The following is a 25,383-nucleotide window of genomic DNA, read 5'->3' on the forward strand; positions in this document are numbered from 1 at the left end:
GGCCTAAAAGCAGATGCCCCGGTGGCAGCAAACCCCTGAGGGAGAAGATTGCCAGGCAGGGAGAGGGCTCCCCTTCTGGATGCATGGGCCCTTTGGGTGGGGCCGGTGGGGAGGAAGCCCTGCGCTCGCCAAGTATTTGCTGCCGCTGCTTTTCCTGCTCCAGGTTGGGCTGAAATTAGAAGCCAGGCAGATTTTGAGAGTGGGTGGGCGTGCCGTGCTCATGCGCGCGTGACATGCCCCTCCGCAAGCACAACATGCCTCCGATGCACACGTGCAGGGGGGTGGAGAACCGTGTCTATGGCCCAGTTAAAGGAAGCCCACGGACCAGCACCGGGCCACTGACCGGGGATTGACGACCCCTCCCATAACAGACAGGCACACACAGAAAAAGGATAAAGCAACCAAGAGTTGGGAGAAGGGACATCTGAAAAGTTCCTATCAGAACTGTAATTTTGTATACGTAGTACCTATAACAAAGGAAGATGCAGGAGTGCAGGCACACAATCAGGAGGTTAGAAGTTGCAGGCATCCAGAAGCCTCTAGGAAGCCCAGAAGCAGCAGAAGAGGGCTCTCCAACCAGCTGCTGTTCTCCATCAACTATTAATCAAAAAATTCTGTCTTGGATCATCAGAGATACTGCAATAGCCATCTTGGCTATTCATGCAACCATCCAAGTTTGCATTTGCTTTTTCAAAAATAATTAAAGAAAAGACCTTTTTTTAAGAATTATTAATCTTGCTTGGTAGTACAGAAGCCCTTTGTAAGGGCTGAGTATCTCCAACAGAAAGTAATGTTACTAATATTGAAATATTACAACCAGTGCTAAGGTTTGAAGGTGCATGATAATCTTGTTGAAGCTACCTAGATCTGCCTGAACCAGACTACACCAGGGAAACTTCTGTGTAAGTTCTCCTTTAAAAGAGTGAAATATACATATAACAAAGAAGAGTATGTATATTCCACACATGATTTTCAAATGTGAAATTTTCAATAAAGCCTCTTTCAAGAAATCTAGGACTGAGCCAAACTTCACTCTCCCCATAAGAACTGGAACAATGTCAGTGTGATGGGGGAGGTTGAGATCATAGGTTGGCCCAAGAAAAGCGGATCATGAATGGCTCACATACACTTGAATCTTGGCACATGAGCTAAAACTGCAATGGCAAAATTTGGATAGACTTACTTAGTGTTTCTTGTGGATACTGTATAGCACTCAGCTATGTACGTGGCAGGCTGTCTACAAGAGACTAACCTGAAATGAAAACTTCTCTGCATTTTGCCTTGGGATTAGTCAGTTTCATCAATTTATGTGCTTGGTAACAACTGTTTGCAATGATGTCACAGACACAATTAAAAAAAAAACTCAATGAATCCTGTGATACCTTGAAGGCTATCAAGTTTTATACTGAATACAACTTAAGTCTTCAGTGGGACACAAGAGTCTTCTGTTGTTTTGTTGCAATTGACAAGCATGGCTACTGCTCCCCTGGAGACTATCCAGGAGGAATCCCAAATACTTACCCAACAATTTTGAATCAGCATTTAAACTCTCAATGCCTCTTTTAGCAGTGGGGAGCAAGAAGAATATTAGCATTTGATAGGGGAGCCATTCACCATTGTTTAGCAAAAGGAGCTCTTGGCAGGAAGAGGATTGGATTTTATGCAGTTACTGCACATTTAATGCTCTAAAACCAAATGTCTGGAGAACATCTTAGCTCAAAGCAGGCTAACTTCTGATTTCTTTATGTAAAGGTCAAGTTCTAGTTTCACTGCCAAGTCTCAACACTAGTGGAAAAAAATGTGTGTGCCTCTCAGCATGTACAGTTTTTTCAGGACCACTGGAGAATCATGAATAGCCCATCTAGTATTAAGAAATATAACCAATATCAAAGACATGCCTCCTAGGTAGCCTTGAGAAACAGAACTTTTTATTGTTAGGAATTGAAAACACTGGTCTTAAATGTACTCCAGCAACAAGTACCAAGCCATTTAAACAAACAGCAATCAGAAAGGCTTGAACGATACAGCAACATTGGAGATCTTTGGTTTGCTCAATGCCATGTAACATCTTTCAGCCTCTTGGAACTCTCAAATTGTGAAAAAAATTTATTGTCTATACAAATTCTGTGTCTAGATGCAAAAAGGACTGAAATAGAGGCATGAAAAGATGAGATGTTTCTAAGCGTGGCAGCATTCCATTCAACAGCAGCTCCAATATCCAATGTAATCACGTTCTGTCTCATATGGGGTAGTTTTCTGGTATTATTTGTTTTACTGAGTCACTGGGTTGGGTGCCTGCTGAGGAGCAATGGGGTCTTCATATTCTTGACTAGGGTCCAATTTTGGTCCTGGAACCATAACAGTCTGCACAGCACAGGGAGAAGCAAAAGAGGGAAACAAATTAGCCTACCAATTTCCAAAAGATGACACATGATACTAACTAAAAATCCCAACAAATCTGAAAGTGTTGGAACATGCAACCCAAAAGTTGCCTTCAACAAGGCAACTTTTAGGTTGCTCCTTTTTTTGAAATCCTTTTGATCCTTTTCATGAAATCCTTGTCAGTGGTAACAAGTCAAAGCTTGTACAACACTGCTTCCCTTTGGGGCACTTTATTGTTTAGCTTAAGTGGCAGCCAATTCTTTTATACAGCACAAGACAGAGACAGCCACTTAGTAAGAACCACAACATGAGTGGAGGCTAAACCTGTACTAGAAGAACCTTAGTGTTTGGTAGAAAACACAGGTTTTGCTTTTTCTCAGCTGTGGCTCACACTGCAGTTCAGGATTGTGCCAAACTCCATTTGTGTAACCTCACCCATTAACCTCACCAAAACCTTGGGCTTTGCTTCTCAGCAAAATCTTTGATTGTGATGGAAACCAGGGCTTTGGAGAGCATATAGTGGTGCCCCGCATAGCGACGATAATCCGTTCCGGAAACTAACACTGGAAGACACTCAGTTGGGCAAGTGCTACAGGAGCACAGGACAGAGTAAAAATAGAAACCCAAGCTGTATGCACAAACTATGCTCTGGACAGTCTGCCACTCTCCTATGTGTGTGTTCTCAACACACATGCCCCTTAATTGCAACAGACACATTTCTGTGATTAACGGAGCCACGCTTATACAATTTAGCACTTGCAATACACCCTAAACAGGTTGCAATTTTATGAGACCAAGCTCCAAATCCCTGCATGACAATGAAACATGCACCGGAGCTTGGTGAAATTCTTTTCTGAGACTACAGCTCTGGCTATTGGCCAAGCTGGTAGAGGGATCTGGGGAGTTGTAATTTTAGACAATAAGGGCTTATCTATATGGGCTCATTTGGAGCAGGCTGGTATGGGCTAAACAGCATTGCTTCAGGTCGAGCAGAAGTTCAGTGTGCCATGTGGTATGATCCTTGCATCCAAATGGCCTAGGCACCTCTGGTTACCTTGTTATGTCATCCTCCTCCTGCTTCCAGGAGGAAGTTTTCCATTTCTTTCTAAGTGGTGTACTGCATCAGCGCTACCCTAATATAGTTTTTAAAAATGTATTTGATATTATAATATTGTGAAGTAGTTGTCTTCTTAAGCCACTTCACAATATGGGAAACTGAGGAAGGCAAATTTAAGCCACAAGCTCCACTTTGGTTCATTTTCAGTGTGGGTAGCAATACTATGGGGATGGACTGTTTCACTCCAGTTACATTGTGTGATCACTGGAAAAAGAAGTGAAACAGCCTGTCCTTACAGCAGACCAAACAGTAGGACAAATGCCCATCTGATCACACCCTACATTTTCCAAGCTGCTGAGAGATTGGGAGCAGGCTACGCTTTCAAGTGGATATGAAAGGTATAAAGTCCTACAAAAATGGAAAACAAGAATGCTAGCAACATTACATTGCTCCAGTGAGGCACAGTGCTTGTGTCTACACACAGGAGAATGCTTTAGAAACAGCAGCCAGGAGTCAGGAAAATGCAAAGCAGCATGGCTCCTACAAAGTACCTTGATGACGGGGTCCTTTGGAGGTGCCCAAGAAGGAACAATCTTATCATGTAATCTCCACTGACCATACCGGTTGGTCAGGTGCTTCTCAAACACAACATATTCCAGGACATCCTTTGGTATATTCTCCCCACCATACATCAGCCTCCCAAAACGATCATAAATAGCCAGCGTCTGTCAAGAAGAATGGTAAATCAAGGTTTTGGTATGAGGCAATGTTATGCAAAATGCAATACTGTATATCCCATCTGGAATGAAGGTGCATACACGTACCTGTCGGGTGTGCATTCGAACTGTCACTTGTCCATACATATTTTCTTGGCTCACCATAGTTGAGAGTCGCACCTGAACAATCCGTGGGGGCTCCAGGGACTCCAAAAATCTCCACCTGATAGTCTTGTATTTGTTTCCCCGCACCATTTCCTAACAATTTAACATCTATATTTAATATTAGGAATAATCTGAAGATTTCAGAACACTTGACATGAATCGTGCCCTTGTGAAATTTCCCACCCTTGGTTCTTTCACACCCTGCAGTCTCAACCACAGTACACCAGGAGCTGGCAGTAGATTCAGGAGGAATCTCTAGTGGGGAAAAAAGCAGCAACTAAGGGTCTTTTTTTTAAAAAGTGCTTTAGGAACTTGGAAATTTGAAAATATCAGGACATTCTCGGTTACAACAAAATAGCTAAGCATGGAAGGTATTTTCCCCTGCCTTCTGGGCCACAGAACGTATAGATGGACATAGAAAGCAAAATCAAGTTGTGGAGTACTATGATCTGTCATGCTAACCACAACAAACAGGTCAAGATGCTGACACCCACAGAACTTTGTGCACAGTACAATCAGTGAGACCCAGTGGCCTAAGGCAATAAATAGCCTTGGAGGCCTGAGACAGACCCACATCAACTTCTGAGATAAGAAAACACTAAAGATCAACTAGGCTGAAGAACTAAACCCTGCAGGGGCTGGCTTCTGTTTGTCAGGTTGCAAGGTGTTCTGCTCTTCTCTGCTCTAGAGGAGAACCTAGACTACATGTAATACAACAGGGCATTATATACTTCTCTCCTCCCTGCATGCTTTCATCATCAGCTTTTTGAAAGTTCCTTTAATTATCTTCAAGCATTGCACAAGTAATAACAAAGTAAAACACCTTCAGAGACACATGATTTCTACTTTTCAGGAGCTATGGTTGCCAAGTGGCCATTCTCCATATAGTGACTATGCATATATTGCAAGCAATATACAACCATGTACAAATCCTGTCTTCTACTGTCTCTACCCATATGATTGTGGACCTATTTTAAAAAAACAGTGGTTCTGCTTTTATAAATGTAATTGATCCCTTCTGAGATGATGGACGCCAACACTCCCTATAAGGCTCCTATGGCAAAGGTAACTTCCTTCCTCATTGGAAGGAGACTTTGGCGGGACAAACGAACCTAAACTAACTCAGTGGTCCATGCCTCAGGCATCTACCCAAATGTGAACCAGGGATTAGTTAAAAAAAAGATCTGGCCATGCCCCTCTGAGGCAACCGGTAAATCTGGAAGGAACAGTAGCAGGGCATGTATTGAAAGTACAGTATTCCATGTTCAATTCCATGCATCTGGAGTTAGAAGTCAGATTCTTGGTCCATTTAGCACAGTACAGTCTGTTCTGACTGATAACACATTTCCAGTTTCCTGGGCAGGGATCCTTCAAAACTCCTTTAACCTAGGTGCCTTATTTAGGGGCCACTATTCCTTTAATGTGGAAGACAGGAGGGCCTGGCGTGCTCTGGTCCATGGGGTCACGAAGAGTCAGACAAGACTTAGCGACTAAACAACAACAACAACATTCCTTTAATGTCTCTATGTATGAACACAGGAACCCATCAATTGATAGTTAAAACTACCAGGAGTAGCAATCCGGGGATATAGTGAAGAAATTCTGTAGGTGTCGGATACACGAGAGTGTACATAATGCATCAACATTGCTTTCCAAAAATGTGGGGAGGAGAGCAGGTTAACGCTTCAGCAAGACATTCATTGATTAACTCTCAGATATTTACCGGGTAACAGTGCTCAGTCACTAAATCATGCAACTTGTCCTTGTTGAAGCTGTAAAAGGAATAAAAAGTATTCAGCTATCAAAATGCCTGAACAGCCAAGAGATTACTCTTGTAAAAATGTTTAGTATTCTGCCAGTAGCAGCAAACAAACTGAAAGCAGGTCAGCACTCATTCAAACAGATACAACCACATAACTCTTGAGAGCTCCTACAAACAGCGGCACTGTCAAGAAACCTCCCCCATCTTTGAGCACTGTAACAAGATCACAGTCTTATTTATTTAAGCACATTCAAGATCCCATTATTGTTCTTGGTTAAAGATGGACAACAACTATAATTTATCCAAGCTAAATTTATGGGAACTATGCTGGTCAAAATTAAGCCTCTCAGTAGGGGTTTGGTTCAATAGAGTAACTATCTTTCTGCTGCAGCCTGTTCACAACTACACAAATGCAGCAGGCACCTTGGGGTAAACACTAACTTTTTAACAACAGGAACCAACAATGTTGCTTTGGCATTTAATAATCCATGCAGTCACCACTGCCCTCTGCTTGTGTTATAACAAAGGTGAAGACCATGCAGCCCTCCAGATGTTGGACTGTAACGCTCATCAGAACAATTAACACATTCTGTGGTGAGAGATGATGCAATCCAATAACATGCAAAGGACTACATTTCTCCCACTGTTGTATTAAAGATTTCAAAAGATCTAGCCTCACTTTACACTAGCCTTTGAAGAGCTCTCCCTTCCAGCTTCTGCAAAGTACAACAGGAAAGGAAAGAAATGGCTGGTATCTATTCCAATTGTTAGTACCAACTAGAGTAGATCCATTGATTCAATGGGCTTTAGGTAAGAATTATTTAGCACTGACGACTTGGCAGTTGATTCAATGGGTCTACTCTCTAGCTGCCAATAAAATATTAGCTTCTATGTACTGTACTCTGCTGCACATGGGACCATGAGGACAGAGGACCCTCCTCTTCCTGGGATAGTAGAAGATGGCTTACTCTATTGCCAGAAGCAGAAGAATAATTAGTATAGGTACACCAATTTGTAATCCTTCAATCTTTTCATTACAATGCCTCACATTCCTTCAACATGTATACAAAAAGTTCTGTTGAGCACAGAGTAATCTTGAGTTGACTCCCTAAAACACACTGAAGTTTGACAAAAAGCATCAAAAACATCCCAAGGGATAACACTGGAATACATATTAGCATCACATGAATTTAGCATTCACGAGACTGGTGTATTCAAACCTCTGTTTACAGAACTCAATTTTGCCTAAAGAGCTCTGTGAAAACCTTTATATACCAACCTACATCGGCTCAATTAAAGGTATCTAGCCTGCTTTATGTCATCAGTCCTTTAGGTCCCATAAAGCTGATTGCTGTTGTGAAACTGGTGTGTGGGTGGCAGGGTGGAAATAACAGCATGAACCCAAAGAAATATAACAAACCATTTTTACTTTGTCAAGTTATTGTGAGCTTCAATAAATATGTTCTGGGCTTCCTCTGCAAACGTTTTGACATTGAATTTAGGATCCAGTTTTCGAATCTTTCGGATTCTGCCAGGGCAAGAAAAGGATGATAGAGAGAAAACAGTTATGGTGCAAAGAAAGCAACTGTACTGATATATATTGCTTCAGGCTAGTTCAACCCCCCAATACATAAGAACTATATCTAGACTAATGAAATTCTTGCAAAGGTTTTATATCTAACATATTGTGCTTTGGAGCAAACACAGCAGGAAGCTCTTTCCATTGCTTGCTTTTTAAATTTGTTTTATACTATGTAGCTCCTTCTCTAGAATCTTGGATTGACCCTGCCTGCTAGAAGGCAGGACTTCCTCCAGTCATACTCTTGCCTACTAGAAGTAAAGCAATTTGATTTCAAACTCCCTTCCTATTCGGAAGGAGAAACAGGGAGAGAAATTCATTACTGAACTCATTAGAGATTGACCAGGGCCTCTTACTGATGAAACAATTTTATACGAAGCAAATTATGAACCAAAGAAAAAATTCCCATATAGCAACTCCCACCATCCCTTATCATTAGCTATACTGGCTAGGACTGATGGGAGCTGCAGTCCAAAGGGAGGCCCTTATGTTGCCCACCACTGATTTAGATAATGTGTCCTCCTAAGACATCATTAGAAACTAAGTTTCTAATGTTTCTAAAAGGTTTTTTTAAAATAGATTTATCTCTGAAAGACTGGCTTATCAATGACTTAACCAAGAGATGCAGAAACTGAACCTCCATGTTCAGCAGCAGTACACTAGAGTTTACAAAGGACTGGTACCAGCTTCAGTATATTCTGTTTATGAGTGTACACAGGGCATCCAAGAGGCCAGTGCTGGATGCTCTCCTGCTTTATCTACCGATACCTAAATATCTTGCAGAGTGCAGGTTTGGTATCTGTGGATTAGCAAGAGCCAATAAAGGCAGCCAAGAAAACCACCCTGTACCTGCTAGCACTGTAGCGGCTCCGAATGCAAGTAGAAGGAGTCTCCCAATGTCAGAAACTAGAATTTTTTAAACTCCTTGTCTGTGGAAGGACAGTGTCAAACAGAAACATTCAAACCTCCTCAACCCACTCATCTTTTATATACAAGTTATTTTATGGCAAAACATTCAGTTGTAAAATACACTTCACAAAGATGAAATGAGCAGCCTCAGAAGGACTAAATCTTCTTTCTCTGTAACAAGGCATACTCATTACTTCGAACTTTTAGGGTAGTTGTTCTGACCTACAGAGGTAAAATTTCTGGAAATGTTAAAAGCCATATAAAATGGCTTTGGGAAAAAAAGAAAAAACTCTCCCCCCCCCCAATTTTTCCATTCCTCCCCCCCCAAAGCCGTTTTATATGGCTTCAATATTTTCATAAATTTTACACATCTAGCCAGGACTGCATCTTGCTTAGACATGGGAAGGCCTGTGGGGAAAAAAATGGAAAAACGTTTTCCCCCCTTCCCCCCCCCAAAGCCATTTTATATGGCTTCAAAATTTCCAGAAACAATACATCTCTATGAATTTTTTAAAAATACTTGTCTAATGGGTGTCCTGTGACACACAGAAACAAATGCTAGAAAGAAAAAAATAATATTGCATCAGAATGGGCAGCTGCTATAAACTGGAATGGTACATACGACAGTTGTGTGCTTGCCAACTGTCTGAGTCGCTCTGTCTTTTGCTTCAGCCCATCTTTTGACAAAGATGACATTCGGGCATCTCCTTCTGGAGGAACATAAGCGTCGGCGATGCCAGCTGTGCAATCAAAGCAAAAAGCAATCAAATGTAACAGAAGCCAGAAAGTTATTTTTACACAAAATACACTCCTGCAAGTCTAAGACTAATATAAAATACCAATTAAGAACTGGAAGAGAGAATTAAAGCATGCACTTTTGCTCCCTGATGTACGGAAGCATCCAAGTTAAGGAATTTATGAGCTGTTGCACTGAAGACTTAAAATCTGTTTTAAACCAGATAAGGAGCAATTGCAAATTAATCCTGTAGGGAAAAGGAAAGAGCCATAATATTTCACTAAAACAAAATGGATCTTTAAAAGAAGTCAATACGTTTCAAAGGAGGTGGGTCCACGAATTCCAGGTTCAAGTTGTATACTTACATTATAGCCTTTACTTACAGTTTCATTTCTCTATTGCTACCCTGTAAGAATTTTGCACTGAAGGTATGAGGCAAGTGAGGTATATAAAACTAAAAATCATACAGTCAATATTGGTAAAATGGAAAGACATAGTGATCCACCTGACAGGATTACTGTACAGACAAAGGTAACTGAGGCTTGAAATGAATGTCAATTAAAAGTTCTATGTATCAAAACACAGTGGAGCAGGGCAAGGATTTTCAACTGGAGTCCTCTAATGTTTTTAAGCTGCAACCCCCATAATCTCTCACCACTGGGTATAGTGATTTGCGTGTTTTAAATTATAACAAAATAGGGCTAGACCACCTCCAATGGTCTGGGGGCCACAGGCACCTATCCCTGGACCTTGGAAAGCTATACCCACTCTTTATGAGTACTGTACTAACTTTCAAAAACTAAAGGAGGGATCACTAAAAATCCCCCTTGCACCCTCTAGTGGCCCTCCAATTTTCAAAATTAAGTTTCGGGAGGGAATGGAGTGCTCGGAGCATGTTGGGAGTTCCAAACATGGCAAAGTTGCCCGCATAAGATACCAGGGGATTTTGCAAGCCTTTTTTGAAAAACATTTCCAGACATTTGTGTGTGAGGGAACACTGTGGAGTCCCTACATATTAAGGAGCCAATTTGGGCCCCTGAGACCACATGGGCCCATGTGCTCCGTGGCCCTGCGCTACAGAGACAACAAAGCTGAGGAAATGGCCCTGGAGCTGTTGCCATAGGAGAGGCCTAACAGAAAGAAAGGAAGATTTGAGAGAAAGACACAAAGGGTGAGAAGCAAATGGACATGTGGTGTGTGAGAGGAATTAGGAAGTAAACCTCAAGACAGAAGACTGGTTCACACATGCTTGCCCATCCCTTGTTTGCTCAAGATTTGTTAACTGCAATCTGAAGCCTGGTCAGCATATGCAGCAGAAAGTGCTAAGAGCCCTGAGGTAAAAGAATGGACCGTAAGTGCTTTAGACAGCAGGTGTACGGTGTAGGCAGAGCACAGCACCACCAATACCTATTGGGAAACAAGACAGCAGCACAGCAAAGGACTGAGCTGAGATAAAACACAGGTGGTGGATTCTGGCCTATCAGTCACTGCTGAATGATAACATCTACCAGTCCTAGTCAGCATAACTAATGCTGGGAGTTGAGAACTCAGTTAGCCGGGATGCCTGGCTGTGGAGCCAAGGGCTAAGTGTTTCAATTCTCACTGTGCCTTCTGGGAGAGGTCAGCCAAGATCATCTTGACCACAAATAGCTAATTGGTTACCCAAACCATGTAGCAAGCTGCAGAGTCCCAAAGTGCCACATGGAGGAGGGCCTGGCAACCCATTTCTGTACCAGGGAAAACTGACAAAAGATCAAATCAATTGACAGCATATTCATATTAATTACTATTGCACAGATAGAACAGATCTGTACATGTAAAATGACTTCACTGAAAAGCACTTCATTTGAAACAGTACCATTAAAAAGCTGAACCTACAGCACAATTTTGTTATCATTTTTCAGCCTCTCCTGCCACTGGCAGGCCGCTCATATTCAGGTGTGAAGAGAGCTTTGGACTACTGTAATCATATGAATAATCATATACAGGGCTGTGGTGGATTTAACCACAAAGCAGGCATTTCATCCAGCCCCTGGAGAAATGGGGTAAACAATGATAACAGGCCCCATCCTCGGTTCCTCTGTCTCCCAACACTATGTGCTCAGATTCTACCATTCTGATTTGCCAGTTGACACGGAGGAGCAAAGAGAAAGCACAATTCCCTCGCTCCCCCATTTTTTCTTTGGGGGCAAAGAAAACATTGCCGTAGTCATACACTCATCTGATAAATCACACCCTGTTTTTCATTCTACTCCCATGAGTAGAATGAAAAGTTATGGTCAAGAACTTGCAGTTTTCTCCAATGTTTTTGCAAGTATCTGTGCTACTGCGTATCCATCACCCTTATATACTGTATTTTGGGATTTTTATTTTTGGGAGTGTTCCCTCCACTTGAATATTGTTACACACTCAGCGTTCTGAGTTCACTATTAGTGAAAATGGTGATGGTTAAGCCTGAGATATGCATCATCGCTTGACAACACAATAATTACACTGCAGCTGTACACATGCAAATCATTCATTATTGTCAGAAACAAAAGCCACTCTGAATATTTTATAATAGAAAACTCTTCTAGAAATATATTATACAAAAAGCTGAAGAGAAAATAAAATAAATGCATTTATGCAAGCTACACTGATGCTTACAGACCAATACCCACTCAGGCAAATGCCATGCCTTAGGTACAAAAGATGTAATCAAAACACTTCAAGCACAAAACCACCTACCCACCATAAGAATGGCTATGTTGCATCAATGATTATCCAAACAATGTTAGTGTGTAGGCATCCTTCAGTCTCGAAAGACTATGGTATCGTGCTCTGTATGGAGGACTTGGAACAGCGTCTAGTGTGGCTGAGGAGGCCAATTCGAGAGTGACAATCCCTTCCACACTGGAGACAAATCCAATCTGTCCCCTGTCCAGCTCCCTGGTTTTGCTTCCTTTGTGACTTCCTCTTTGCCTCAGCCTGCTGGACAAGGGTCTCTTCAAATTGGGAGAGGCCGTGATGCACTGCCTGCCTCCAGGCTGAACGATCAGATGTCAGAGTTTCCCATCTGTTGAGGTCTATTCCTAAGGCCTTCAGATCCCGCTTGCAGATATCCTTGTATCGCAGCTGTGGTCTCCCTCTGGGGCGATTTCCCTGCACTAATTCTCCATATAGGAGATCCTTTGGAATCCGACCATCAGCCATTCTCACAACGTGCCCAAGCCAGCGTAGACGTCGCTGTTTCAGTAATGTATGCATGCTGAAAATTCCAGCTCGTTCTAGGACTACTCTATTTGGAACTCTGTCCTGCCAGGTGATACCAAAAATCCGTCGTAGGCAACGCATATGGAAGGTGTTCAGCTTCCTCTCCTGCCGGGCACAAAGGGTCCAGGACTCGCTGCAGTACAGGAGTGTGCTCAGGACACAGGCTCTATAGACCTGGATCTTGGTATGTGTTGTCAGTTTCTTATTGAGCCATACTCTCTTTGTGAGTCTAGAGAACATGGTGGCTGCTTTCCCAATGCGTTTATCCAGCTCGACATCTAGAGAGAGGGTGTCAGAGATGGTTGAGCCAAGGTACACAAAGTCGTGAACAACCTCCAATTCTTGTGTGGAGATGGTAATAGAGGGAGGTGAGTCCACACCCTGGCCCATGACTTGTGTTTTCTTCAGGCTGATTGTTAGTCCAAAGTCTTGGCAGGCCTTGCTGAAACGGTTCATGAGTTGTTGGAGATCTTCAGCAGAGTGGGCAACAATGGCTGCATCGTCTGCAAAGAGGAAGTCCCTCATGCATTTCAGCTGGACTTTGGTCTTTGCTCTCAATCTAGAGAGATTAAAGAGCTTTCCATCTGATCTAGTCCGGACAATGTTAAAAGAGTAGAATAATAAGTCATCCATTTTATTCTGGCATTCAAGATTCCACAGCAGTCTATTCTGTGTGATCATCTTCCCTCTCCCAAGCTTCCCAGCAGAAATAAACTTCTGCTTCCCAAGAAAAAGGACACACAGAAAGATACAAAGGGCTAATTAAAGCAAAATCAAGAAGCCACACCATATCTTGTGCTTGTTTGTTTCCATCTCCTTTGTTTTGGAAAATATTTATGGGTGGCAACAAACAGAAACTATCCCCAAACCATGAAGAATATAAGCAAATTATCATGCCCACCTGTGCAGAAAATATTAATAGGCCGAAAATTATCTTCATGAGGAATCACAATCCCTGCAGCCCTGGCATATTTCATTGCTTCTTCTGGAGTAGAAAAATCATTTATTGATTTAGGAGGAGTATAGCCTCTCTTTTTTGTTCTCACTGGCATCACCAGAGAGGATGGAGTCAAACGGGCGGGATTCAATAGACATCCTGTACTCTATGGAGCAAAAAAAGGCCACACTCTTGTCAAAGAACTAGCATTTTGTTACATCCCATGGAAACAAATTACAGTATCTATCTGCTTCTCACATCAAGTTATTTTACAGCAACCCAAACTACACAATTGAACAATATGCATTATGATTCCACATCCTTTTAGTATACATCAGTATTTATACACAGAGTTACTGGCTCACTTTCTATTGAAAAGAGGGAGTTGTGTGATTTTTTGCTTGTCCCCATAAGCAGCATTGTGTTTTTTTCTCTCCAAAATTTCTCCACTCTCTAAGACATATTTTCCTTCTCCCTGCCACTCCACATAAAAAGAGAGATCAACACAGAAACATGAAAGCATACCCAAAGCAGAATAAAGAGTGCATTTACCTACGCATGGTTATGTCTCCTCTTTTAGGGATAGGCTGTCTTATAGAGCTGCAGCTAAAAACATTTCCTAAACAAAAAACCCTAACCAGCATGTCCCAAAATGCAATACAAATATATATTTTTCCACCAAACATAGAAATAATAATTTGCTGTCAAGTAAATTCTGACTTAAAGAGTTCTCAAAAGCAGTTTAACATTCCTTTCTTCTGGGGGCCATATGGGTCAATGTACTTTGTCTAAGGCTGCACAGGCTGGCTTTTCTTCTGGAAGGCAAAGTGAGGAAATGAACTCAAAGCCTTTAAAGTTGGCAGCTATGAGGGGGTGCTGCTAAGTATTAAGCCTTACCCAGAAAAAAATTGAGCTAGGAAGCTATAAATTGCAGGGTATATTGGCCAATCTGTCTATATTCAATGGTGCAAAAATCAACTATCTATGATTTTAACTTAACTTTCATTTTCCGGTCCAAAGTGAACATGGCGGCACCTCCAGAAAAGTTCAGTGTCAAAGAGCATAGGACCATAATCAAGTTCCTGTTTTTCCAAGGGAAAGGTGCAAAGCAGATCCATGATGAAATATCACAAACTATGGGTGAACAGTGGCCCTTCATATGCAACAGTTAAACGTTGGGTTGTCAGTTTTAAAACTGGCCATTTTGGTGTTGACAGTGAGAAACCAAGTGGAAGGTGTGTTTCTGTCTCTGTGCCTGCAAATGTGAAAGCCATCCATGACATGATCATGGAGGACCGTGGAGTATCAGCCAAAATTATTGCTATATATCTGAGAATATCACGTGAGAGCACTGGTGCCATTATCCACAACTTGGAAATGAGAAAGCTGGCAGCAAAGTGGATCCCCAAACTTTTGACAACTGAAAAGAGGAAACGTGTGGAGTCACTGGTGGCTGTTCTGGAACATTTTGCAAGAAATGAGTCAGATTTCCTGGGCAAACTGGTAACTGGTGATGAGACATGGATCTACTGTCATGATCCTGAGACAAAGAAACAGTCTAAGGAATGGAGGCACAGTGGTTCCCCCAGGCCAAAGAAGTTCCAAGTGCAAAGGTGGGTGCAGAAGCAAATGGCAACAGTTTTTTGGGATAAGAAGGGAGTTCTGCTGGTGGACTACCTCCAACAGGGTTCAACCATCAATGCAAAATATTACTGTGTTTTAATGACGAAGTTGAGGCAAAACATCAAAGAAAAATGTCTAGGAAAGCTCTCCAAAGCTGTCATCCTGTTGCATGACAACGCTTTGTCACACACTGCAGGTGAAACAATGGCAAAACTGACATCCTTAGGCTTTCAAGTGATGCCCCATCCACCCTATTCTCCCAACCTGGCTCCTTCTGACTATTATTTGTTCCCCAAACTCAAAAAAACACCTAAAGGGACAACAATTTGGGAGTGTTCTGGAGGCAACTAATGCTGCAAATGAGTGGTTTTTTCTGGGAAAGGCTCAATACTTATCAGCACCCCCTCATAGATACCTGACTCACTGAACTATCCAGCCCAAAGTTCATAGGTACCCTACCACATACAGACTAAAATCACACTTTTTGCCTTGACAAAGTCAATACAGTATAGCTCTTCTAAACAAACAATTGCAATAGCTGATGGTCCTCCTTCCCATCTTGCTGCTTGGAAATGGTGCACATACTAACATTTGTAGTACTCTTCAGATGCAGGTAAGATACCTTCCCTAAACAGGACTCACGTAAACATATAAAATTCTCTTTCTAAAAATGAAAATCTTAGAGAGAAACAGTAACTCATTACATCACATTGTATTGCCTCTCTTTCCTCAGACATCAAACGTTTTCTCTGCCCTCTCCTTGCTGTCCATTTCTTTTCTTCCCTCTTCATGAGATTGGAGAGGCAGAGAAAGAGATTGAGCATCTTTACTATTTCTACTTTGGTAGTTACCTGCAAAAATAATAATTATGTATTCTCTTCTGTATTTTTGACTAGCAAAACTCTTTTCTAGAATTATAAAGGAATGGAAAGCAACACAGACACGCGAAAATTATACCCGGAAATAATCCCAGGACTGACATCATCATCTTCAGTTCCCCCCCCCTACAGCGGGCTGTATTTTGTACGCCTGGGTGCACACTGGTCGTGAAACTGATCGTGCAAATGAAAGCCTGTTGCAGGGACGAACCCGCTGTGCCCTTCCCCGGCGTATAATTTTTTCCCCACAAAATTCTGCATCATTAAGGGGCACGATCCAGAGCACGCCCCGCACGGCACGGCACTGCGGGAGAAACAAATGAGGCATATGGAAAACGAGACATTTCCCTCCAGTACCTGTAAATAAGAGCACAAGGAGAGCTTAACGACAGCTTGTCTCATGGGCGCCGCCATCTTGGGGGGGCACAAGGCATGCCGGGAAGAGGCGGAGCTACGAGACGGATAAGAAAAAGGGAAGGAGGGAGAATCTCCCTGACGTACTTCCGGTGTCGGGGAAGGCTGGACAGGCGGGGCAGCGCCTGACTAGGTGATCGCGAAGTCTGCAGGGGGCAGATCGAACGAGCGGGCTGTGTTTCTTTTAGATAATATAAACTGTCAACTTTTTTTTATGGCTGGTAACAATCATAACTGAGTCTCTGAATGCCCTTTCTTAGTCAAGGTTGTTTTTTAAAATTTTAATGTTTTAAATCATTCAGTGTATGATCAGTATTATACTGTAGCTTTAAGTTATTTTAATGTATAATTTATTAAGTTTTTTGTTCTGTTGTTTTTTATTCTTTGAGCTTCCTTGAGTGCCCTTATTGGAAGAAAAGCAGGCGATAGATAGATAGATAGATAGATAGATAGATAGATAGATAGATAGATAGATAGATAGATAGATAGATAGATAAAATACCACCCCATTAGTGCATGCAGTGCACTGTTTTGGATGGTTTTCAGCATAGTAAATTAAAACACCACAAGAGCAATGAGGTTATAAATACACAGTCAGAAAAATAAATGACAAGAGGTGTTATCATTCTGATAACAGGTGGGCCTCAAGGCATGGGTCGCTGTGAAAGGTCATCCTAAGGAGCAAGGTTTTGAGGTGCCTTCTAAAAATTGGGAGGGAGGGAGCCCATCACAGCTCCACCTGGGGCTGGTTGGAGAGAGCTGGTGTCACAGAGAAGAAGGCTTGACCTCTTGTGAAGGATTTCTTGTCTTTGGTTTCTTAAAAGAGCCTTCCAAAATAGTCCATGCATCTTGTGATAATAAATGTCCTGTGTTAATTATGAGTTATTCTTTTCTACAAACAGTTTCAAACTTCAAAGCCCAGACATTCTCTTCTTTATTTCTAGTGTGGTGTTCAGCTGGCTAAACTTAGGGCCTTTCCAGGTAAAGGTGGCTCATAGACCAGGACAAGGAGCCACCTCACAAAATTTTTTGGGGGAGAGGTCTTCCTCTACCCTGGTTCACAAGCCTAGTTTCCAGGTGGAGAAAAAGCTCCAACTCCCTTTTTCTAGGTTTGTTGTGAATGAGTGAGGTTTCTCAGAATTTGCATCTGAATTTTCTGTTGAAAGGCTCTTTCCCATCTCTGTAAGAAAACAGTTTTCTTTAAGAAATGGGTTTTTTAAAATAAATCTTTAAATAATATTTTAAAAATCCACTTCCCTTCCAGAGCTTTCCTTTGAGTTCTAATTGTGTAACCGAAAGCTTTCCACCAGGAGGTTCTAACTTTGGAGCTTCAGTTACATGCCACACCTCCATCCTCCAGAACAAAGTGAGACTAAACATAAACCATGCTGAAGGGAAACAAAATGAAAAAAAAAAATACCAACCAACCACTGAACTAAGGGAGCAAGCAGGTATCAAAACCACCACTGCAGAACCCAGCAGTTTTATGAGAACAAATACTCGGTTAAGACAGTACTTGTATTTTTTCTGAATTTCTTCCAGATCTAAATGCAACTTGCAAATGTTATTTTACCAGAAAAAGCTAGCTTTCTCAGGATTGATTCAGAGGAAAGACAGATGCAACTCTCCAAGCAATTCAGGGCTTCCATAAAATAAAACACCATAAAATTTTGGGCAGGACAGACATTCCGTGTAGCATCATAAACTGTCACCAAATGGAAGCTATGCTGCCTGACCTACAAAGGCTGCCCCATAATCCTTCATAGTCACGTGGGGACAATTGGGAATTATTGAGCTATGAGGAGGAGAGGAATGCTGGAGATCCATTGAATACATCATCCTGGGCATGTTGAGGCATGTGCCAGCTCTCATCGTATAGACTAGGGCAAGCTAGATATGTGGACTTGCACAGAATAAACTCTAGAAAAACAGTTACTGCTTTGAAAGCCCTTTGGATACTAAAAATTGTATATTAATCAAGCTGATCAGGAATAGGGAAAGGTGTAATACACTTTATCAGAAGCACCTACAACTTGGTGTGGAGATACAAAAGTAACAATTTCCTGGCACTTAAATACATACAGTACATGACATTGAATGGTTTAAATACTGTATCTTTATTGCAGCACATCCAGCATTGCAGGCTGCAGCATATGGTCTGCATACATAAAATGTGTTTATGCAACACAACTGATCATCTCCAAAAGCAAATCCTACAGCTTTTATTACCTTACTATTTACCTATGTACTAGGATGAAACTTTTTCTTAAGTGCTTCACTAGGGGGTGCAACAGTATCACTGTGTGGGGATGTGAAGTTTCATAAGCTCCTGCTTTTAGCAATTGACAAATATACATTTTACTGGATCTGAATGATAGTAGGGAAATGATTTATGGTGTTATAAGCATCCTTTGTAAGGAAGAGGGTTATGCTAGATTTGGAAAGGACAGCTTTAGAAGGTCCCTGAGCCAATGTTCCATCCCCATAAGCTAGTTATGCCCATACAGCTTCAAACTAAGCAAATATGAATGCAGCTACACAAATTTCTGGGAGATCCAATCCAAAATTAGAGCTGTAGAGCTCAAATTACAAATAATGGAAATTGAATGTTTCTGGAAGTCCCATGTCAGTTTGATTTTTGTAGTTTTTCAGTTTAAGTTTTTGTTCTAGTGACGGGTGAGGTTTCCCCCACTGTATTTTATTGTAAAGCCCCCATCCCTTCTGGAAGCTTCTGGGAAGAGAAAACAACATATAGTATTTTTCCGTGTATAAGACACCCCCAAGCATAAGATCCCCTTCTCTTCCAACCCAAAATTTCTTTCTTTGCAAGAAAGTGCAAGGGGAAAGTGATTCCTACTTTCCCCTTACATTTTTGTTGCAAAAAGCAGCTTTCCACCTCCACGTTTTGCAAAGAAAATGTAGGGAGGAAACTTTTCTTTGCAAAATGTGGAGGGGGAAAGCAGGGATCAAAGTGCTTTGATCCCTCCCCCTTACTTCCATGTATAAAACAACCAATTTTCTCTGCAAGACCCATTGGAAACGCAATTAATTCGTTCTAGCAGGGAAAAAACACACACCGAAAAACAAACAAACACTGCAAGACCCATTGGAAACCTAATTAATCCATTCCAGCCAGAAAAACACACACACCAAAAAACAAACATTGCAAGACCTGTCAGAAACGTGGTTAATCTATTCCAGCCAAAAAAAAAAAAAAAAAAAAAAACACAACACACTGAAAAACAAACACTGCAAGACCCATCACAGCACAGAAACAACCCCCCCCAGCCCAAACCCATGCTACAAAACCTTGTACTCACTCAGAACAGGCATTTTAAAAAGCAGAAAGCAGTACCAGGCAGTATGAAGCCTCCTCCAAACGCACACTTTCTAACCACTGGGACAAAATAGCTACAGAGATGCAGCCTCTTCGCTGACCAGCAGTTAGTTTAAATTCCCCGCCTTTTTTCCCGGTCACAAGTCAAAGCAAAATTTTGCGGCTGGAGCTTGTTGTAACTCGAATTGGTCGCAAGTCAAGACGTTCGTAAGTCGAGGCATCACTGTACAGGTAGCTTAATGGAAATTCACTCACGGCCTGACTTCTCCGAGGAAAGCAGCTTCTGGGTAAAATAGAGAAACCACATTTTTTGGTTGAGGTGGGGAGGGGGCAGGCAAGGCTCCCTTGTGAACAGGAGGGCAGGAAACCCAGTCTTTTGGCAAGACTAGGGCAGGGTTACCTCTGCGCACAGACACCAGAGAAACTACAAGTAAGTGCTGAGGGGGGAGAAGGGACAGGGGAAGGATTAGAGGAGTTTGTGGCACCCCTGGATGGGTTTCCTGGCACCCCACGGAACCACGGCACATGGTTTGAGAAATACTGCCATAGTTTGTCATGATCCACACAGTCAAAAGGTTTTCAGTAGTATGTAAAGCATAGGCTGATGTTCCGAAATTCTTTGGTGCACTCCAGGAACCAACATATTTGCAATGTGGTCTTCAGTGCCTTTTTTTTTATTTCCAGAATCCAGCTTGAGCATCAGACATTTCTCACTTATATTTTAAGAGTATTTGCAAAACCTTGAGCATCACTTTCATTTCTTAAGAAAATTAATGCAATGGTGCTATGATTACTTTGCTCCTTGGTCTCAGGAACATATACTAAACATTTTCAGTCTGTGGCCCATTGTTCTGTTTTCCATCTTTGTCGGCATATTTTTATTCCCTAATTGACTTCAGATTCTGTCTCTCTAACTTGAAATAGTTCTATCAATATCCCGTCTACTACTGGTGATACATTTCTTCCATTTGCTTTGAGAACAGCTTTCACTCAGCTTTCTAAACTTTCAGGTTCTTTATCACGTGATAAAAAAAAAATCTCATGCTTGCATCTCTTGTTCAATATAATGTTTCTACCTTTCCTTTATATTATCCTGATTAGACAGTATGTTCCCATGCTGATATTTCAGCATCTCTAATCGAGGTTTAAATCTCCCTTTGATTCTTAGATTTCATAGAACAGCACTCCTGTTATTCCTGTTTTACTGTTTTCCAATTCTTTGCATTGATTACTGTTATAGTTCTTGTTACTCTTCTGTGACAACCATTGAAAAATCTCAGTTATGTTTGATAAAGTTACAAGTTACTTTTGAAAAATTTAAAAAAATCTTTGTATACAGAATTCAAATTCCTTCAGACTTAACATCACAGGCAAGTAACAGGAATCTAAGCTAGACATTCATTCCAGCTTTGCAGTTTCGAGATGATGATGATGATGATTTTCCTCAACATGCTGCTTTTCATGTGGAGATAATTTTTCATATAGAGGAACTGGCTGAGAAATTTGCAAGGCTGCTGGAATAGAGAGAAAACAGAAAAGGAAAAATGGCTATGCTTCTTTGTGTCTCTGCCTTTTTGTGTCCCCACACCTTCCCATCCGAATTTCTCATTTCCCACTGGTGGTGATAATAACATGGGCAGCCTTTACAGGGTTATTTTATTTCCTCTGGCAGCACTTCAAAACAAATCTGCTGTGATTATATACACTTTCATATGCTAGAGCCTGCTCTGTTGCTGTTGTTATCAAGATCACTATTATTATTCCCATTGTTTAAAAGGCACAGAATACTTCTACAAAGCATACGTCAAAGAATAGAGACCATAGCTGACTGCAGAGTCCCAAGGATTTGGGAAATGAGCACTCTCTTTGTGTGTGTGCACATTAGTTAGACTTGGTTTCACAAGTCTGAACTTGCCAGATGAATATGTAAGGAGGAGGAGGAGGAGGAATAAGTGAATGAAGGAACCCCGGTTCATATGCCTTTGAGACCCACATGTAAAACAAGCCACAGCCAAGCTAACAGCCAGCCTTATGATTCATACAAGGCAGGTCAACAAGCCTTTGTGAGGATCAAACAGGCATCCAGACAGCTAGAACACAGCATGCCTCCCAAGGGCCAAGGATCACTTTGGCTTGTCCCTACCGTTTGCCTTCATGACGTTAACATTGTTCCATCCACTACACTCCTGCCTTCACCCACTTGCCAGGAATCATTAAGCACAAGAAGTTCGATTCAGGATGTCAGGCAGAGCAGCAAGCACTCAATGGTTTTATTAAGAGCTGAAAGGAGAGGCATGAGAAACGTGACTGGCATGCTGTTCGCCAGCCTCGTCACTCCTCACCTAATTAATGGAGGGAAAGGGCCTGGGCTAAGGGGCTGAAAGAGAAAGTGGAGTTTGGAAGGTACAAGGGTGTCCAATGCCTACTTAAATTCTATTCACTTCAGTGTAGAAGCAAAAGATTTTTGCTGCTTGTGGCATAGGACAAAAATTGTGCCTTTTCCCCCAAGTAAATGCTAACCAGACTGGCAATTGATTCATGCTTCAGCTTTGCTGAGGGGAAAGCATCTGCACCTGAGAACAGGTTATTATCTTAAGGGCTACAAGGCAGCTTCTTAACCTTGGGTTACTCAGGAGTTTTGGACTGCAATTCCCAGAAGCCTTCACCACCAACTGTGCTGGCTGGGGTTTCTGGGAGTTGCAGTTCAAAAACATCTGAGTAACAAAGGTTAAGAAACACTGAGGTAGTCTATACAGCTCTGTCTACCCCTTACCCCTCATCAGGTACGACCAGAGGCAGCTGCCTCACTCAGAACTGGTCCTGTTAAAGCTGATTTTGCTCCCATTGATTTCAGTGGCATTTGCTTTCAAGTAACCCAGTAAGCGTTGTAGCCTAGTTTTTAAAGCTACTGTGAATGAGCCAAGCTTGTAGTTTTCAAACTTGTTTTATTTCAGGGAAACCCTGTCATAGGAAGCTGCTTCTCAGCCCTTTTGACTGCTGTCTCTGGAGACGGAACCATGTCTGCCTCTGGACTCTGCTGGGATCTGATAGAAGTCCATACCTCCAGGTTTATAATCTAAATGTGTGCCTTTGCTGCACGAAGCTCAAGGCATTGTTGTAGCTATGACTGTATTTTTAACAGATGTGCATAATATCTCAAGTGCTAAACAAGCCCTATCGTTTGGCAGATTGAAGCAAGCACTCCAGTTTCAGATCTAGCTTTACCCATATTTTGGCAGAATAGAACATTCTGTGCAATTCAGCCTGTTCGTATCCCTAAACCGGCTCATCTTCCAGATGGGTACCCTGCAGATGTGGCAGAATGCCCTTTTCCATTTCTAGTACTGATATAAGGTTTAAATGCCAGTCCTGTCTGCTTTCCTGTAGAGGGGTGGCCATCCTATTCTTTGCTTCTGGCAGCAAAATATCTTGGATTGTGTCCTTTCTGTTCCAGTTCAAATGCGACTGACATCATGTCTGCTTTCAGAACTTCCTGTTGGAAGCATTGCAGTGTGTTTTCCAAGAGACTGCCTTTCAGGGCAATTTGAATGCTTCGCTGCAACTGGCACAGCATTCAGTAAGAAAGGAAGGATTCAAAGAACACTACTTTTAAATTGTCCTCCTTATTCCTGATTAGCTCACAGGTTTAAATTAGGGAGTTTGGAAATACCACCTTTTAAAAAACTATTCTAGAATACTCCACCAACATAGTGACATGAATGTCAAGAGGATTCTAGGAGTTGTAGTTTTTAAAACCCCACCTTGTTCAATCATCATCATCATCTGTGGAGCTGCAAGGGACTCTATGGATCATTATCAAGGAGGCACAGTGGGGAGTCAAACTCTCTGCTTCTGACTCCGCAGCTAAATGTCTAAACCTCTGAGGTATCCAGCAATTGACTGAGGTTGCCTGAAGAGGTTATGAATCTGATCTCATCTTTTCAAGTTAGACCAGTGAGGATCTAAGGAAACTATTTTCAGTTATTGTGGAACTTCATGGCCAGGAAAAACCATTTGTCTGTTATTTCTATTTGCCATAGTTGACTGTTTCGTCAAGCTTTTACATTTAAGAAAGGCCAAGAAAGATGTTTTACACAAAACCTGCTTTGCCGTCAAACCTCATAGGGAGTGGCGGCTCTGGTAAAACTACAAAAGAAGATCTAGCAAATGGACAAGATAATGCTACGGAAGTAGCCTGCTTCTGTTCAAAAACAGTCAAATGTTCTTAATATTTTAATTTGTTTTTTTTTATTTTACCTATATTTCATATATATCCATAATTTTAAATTGTGTAATGCTCTGAGATGAATAAAGAAATATCTTGCATACCTTGAAAACCCTTTTAGGGTCACTGTAAGTCAAATGCAACTTGATGGGATATAACACACACAAAAGAAACTGACACCCTCTTCACAACAATAGTACATCAGCCAGAAGGCTTGTGTATGACTTTTCTCTATGTGTGAAGGTTTTAATTGGATGTCACTGCAGAATACTGAAAATAATGTGGCGCTTGTTTCCTGAACAGTTAAGAAAGTAAGCTATTATCAGAAAATTAAGTAAGGTAAGGATAGGGCAGCTACTGACTAGGGGGAGGGAGTTAAACTGGCAGTACTCCTTCCGCTCCAAGAACATTTGAGAATTGGAAAAAATGTACCAGAGATTAAAAGATTGATGCTACATCAGCACCCAAGAGTGGTCAAGACTCTCCCATGACATTTTGCTGCTTGAGGCAGAGGGAAATACAAGGACACTCCCATTTCATGGACAGAAGCTGAGATACTATTCAGTCTAGTCCCTGAATCTTTTCAGGCCACTGCTGATAGTGAAAGGAAACAGGCGAGTTCTTTCCATTACACCTGAGGACAGGAGGGTAAATTATGGCAGGGGTGGGGAACCAAATTCTTCAGATGCTGTTGTCGTTTACACCTTTCACAATCTCTTATTGTTGACCACCATAGGTAGTGCTATATGTTAAAACATCTGGAGGGTCAAATGTTCTCTACCCCTGGCTTAGGAGCTTCCGAGCAGGCTGTGTAGCCTATATGAATTCCGCCTCCCAAGCTTTCTTCTGTTCATCACCCCCTAGCATCTGCTGCCTGAAGTTGCTGCCTTGCTCTGCCTAATGCTAGAGCTGGCCCTGGCAGTGGTAGTGACCCAAGCGTTGCCCCCATAATGTCCCCCATCCCAAAAGATGCCAAGCATGCTGGTAAAAAGGTTTATTTCATGTAGTGGATAAGACACTGCCCAAACAGTGCTTTTGCTGATTCTGGCAATAGATATCCTGTTTCTTTGGCTCCTTCCAGAGGGCCCAGTGGTTTCACACTCTAAAAACTCTCGGCAGCCGGAGTCTAGAGCTGGAGATGTTCCAGAAGTTTTTGTAGATGTTGGAACAGATCTCCTTTTCTTTTGCTGCTGAGGCCAGGGGTGACTTGTTGACTGGACTTCAAATCCCAGTTTGGGAATAAAGGCATTTACAAGTCTTGCAGCAAAGAATTTCTTCACATCTGATGATCAGCAGAGAGAAGAAAGTCCAGAAATAAAATAAAATAAATCCCTCAGCTTGTATTATGATTCTGCATGTTATATTCTTGCCCTGAGAGGCAGCCTTCTCTCCAGATTTCCAGTTTTATAAA

At 41.8% G+C, this 25,383-nt stretch overlaps 1 protein-coding gene across 1 annotated transcript; it reads right to left on the reverse strand.

Annotated features, from left to right (window-relative positions):
* Window positions 1–1,906: 1,906 nt before the first annotated feature.
* MRPL45 (mitochondrial ribosomal protein L45) lies at window positions 1,907–16,448 on the reverse strand. Its single transcript, XM_020785627.3, has 8 exons — window positions 16,354–16,448; window positions 13,460–13,661; window positions 9,193–9,310; window positions 7,512–7,610; window positions 6,044–6,092; window positions 4,264–4,413; window positions 3,991–4,164; window positions 1,907–2,364 (listed from the first exon to the last, which is right to left on the reverse strand). The coding sequence occupies exons 1-8, from the start codon at window positions 16,408–16,410 to the stop codon at window positions 2,272–2,274; spliced, it is 942 nt and encodes a 313-aa protein (XP_020641286.3). The 5' UTR covers window positions 16,411–16,448; the 3' UTR covers window positions 1,907–2,271.
* Window positions 16,449–25,383: the final 8,935 nt, after the last annotated feature.

Source organism: Pogona vitticeps, chromosome 6 (assembly GCF_051106095.1).
Source record: "Pogona vitticeps strain Pit_001003342236 chromosome 6, PviZW2.1, whole genome shotgun sequence".
Classification (NCBI taxonomy): domain Eukaryota; kingdom Metazoa; phylum Chordata; class Lepidosauria; order Squamata; family Agamidae; genus Pogona; species Pogona vitticeps.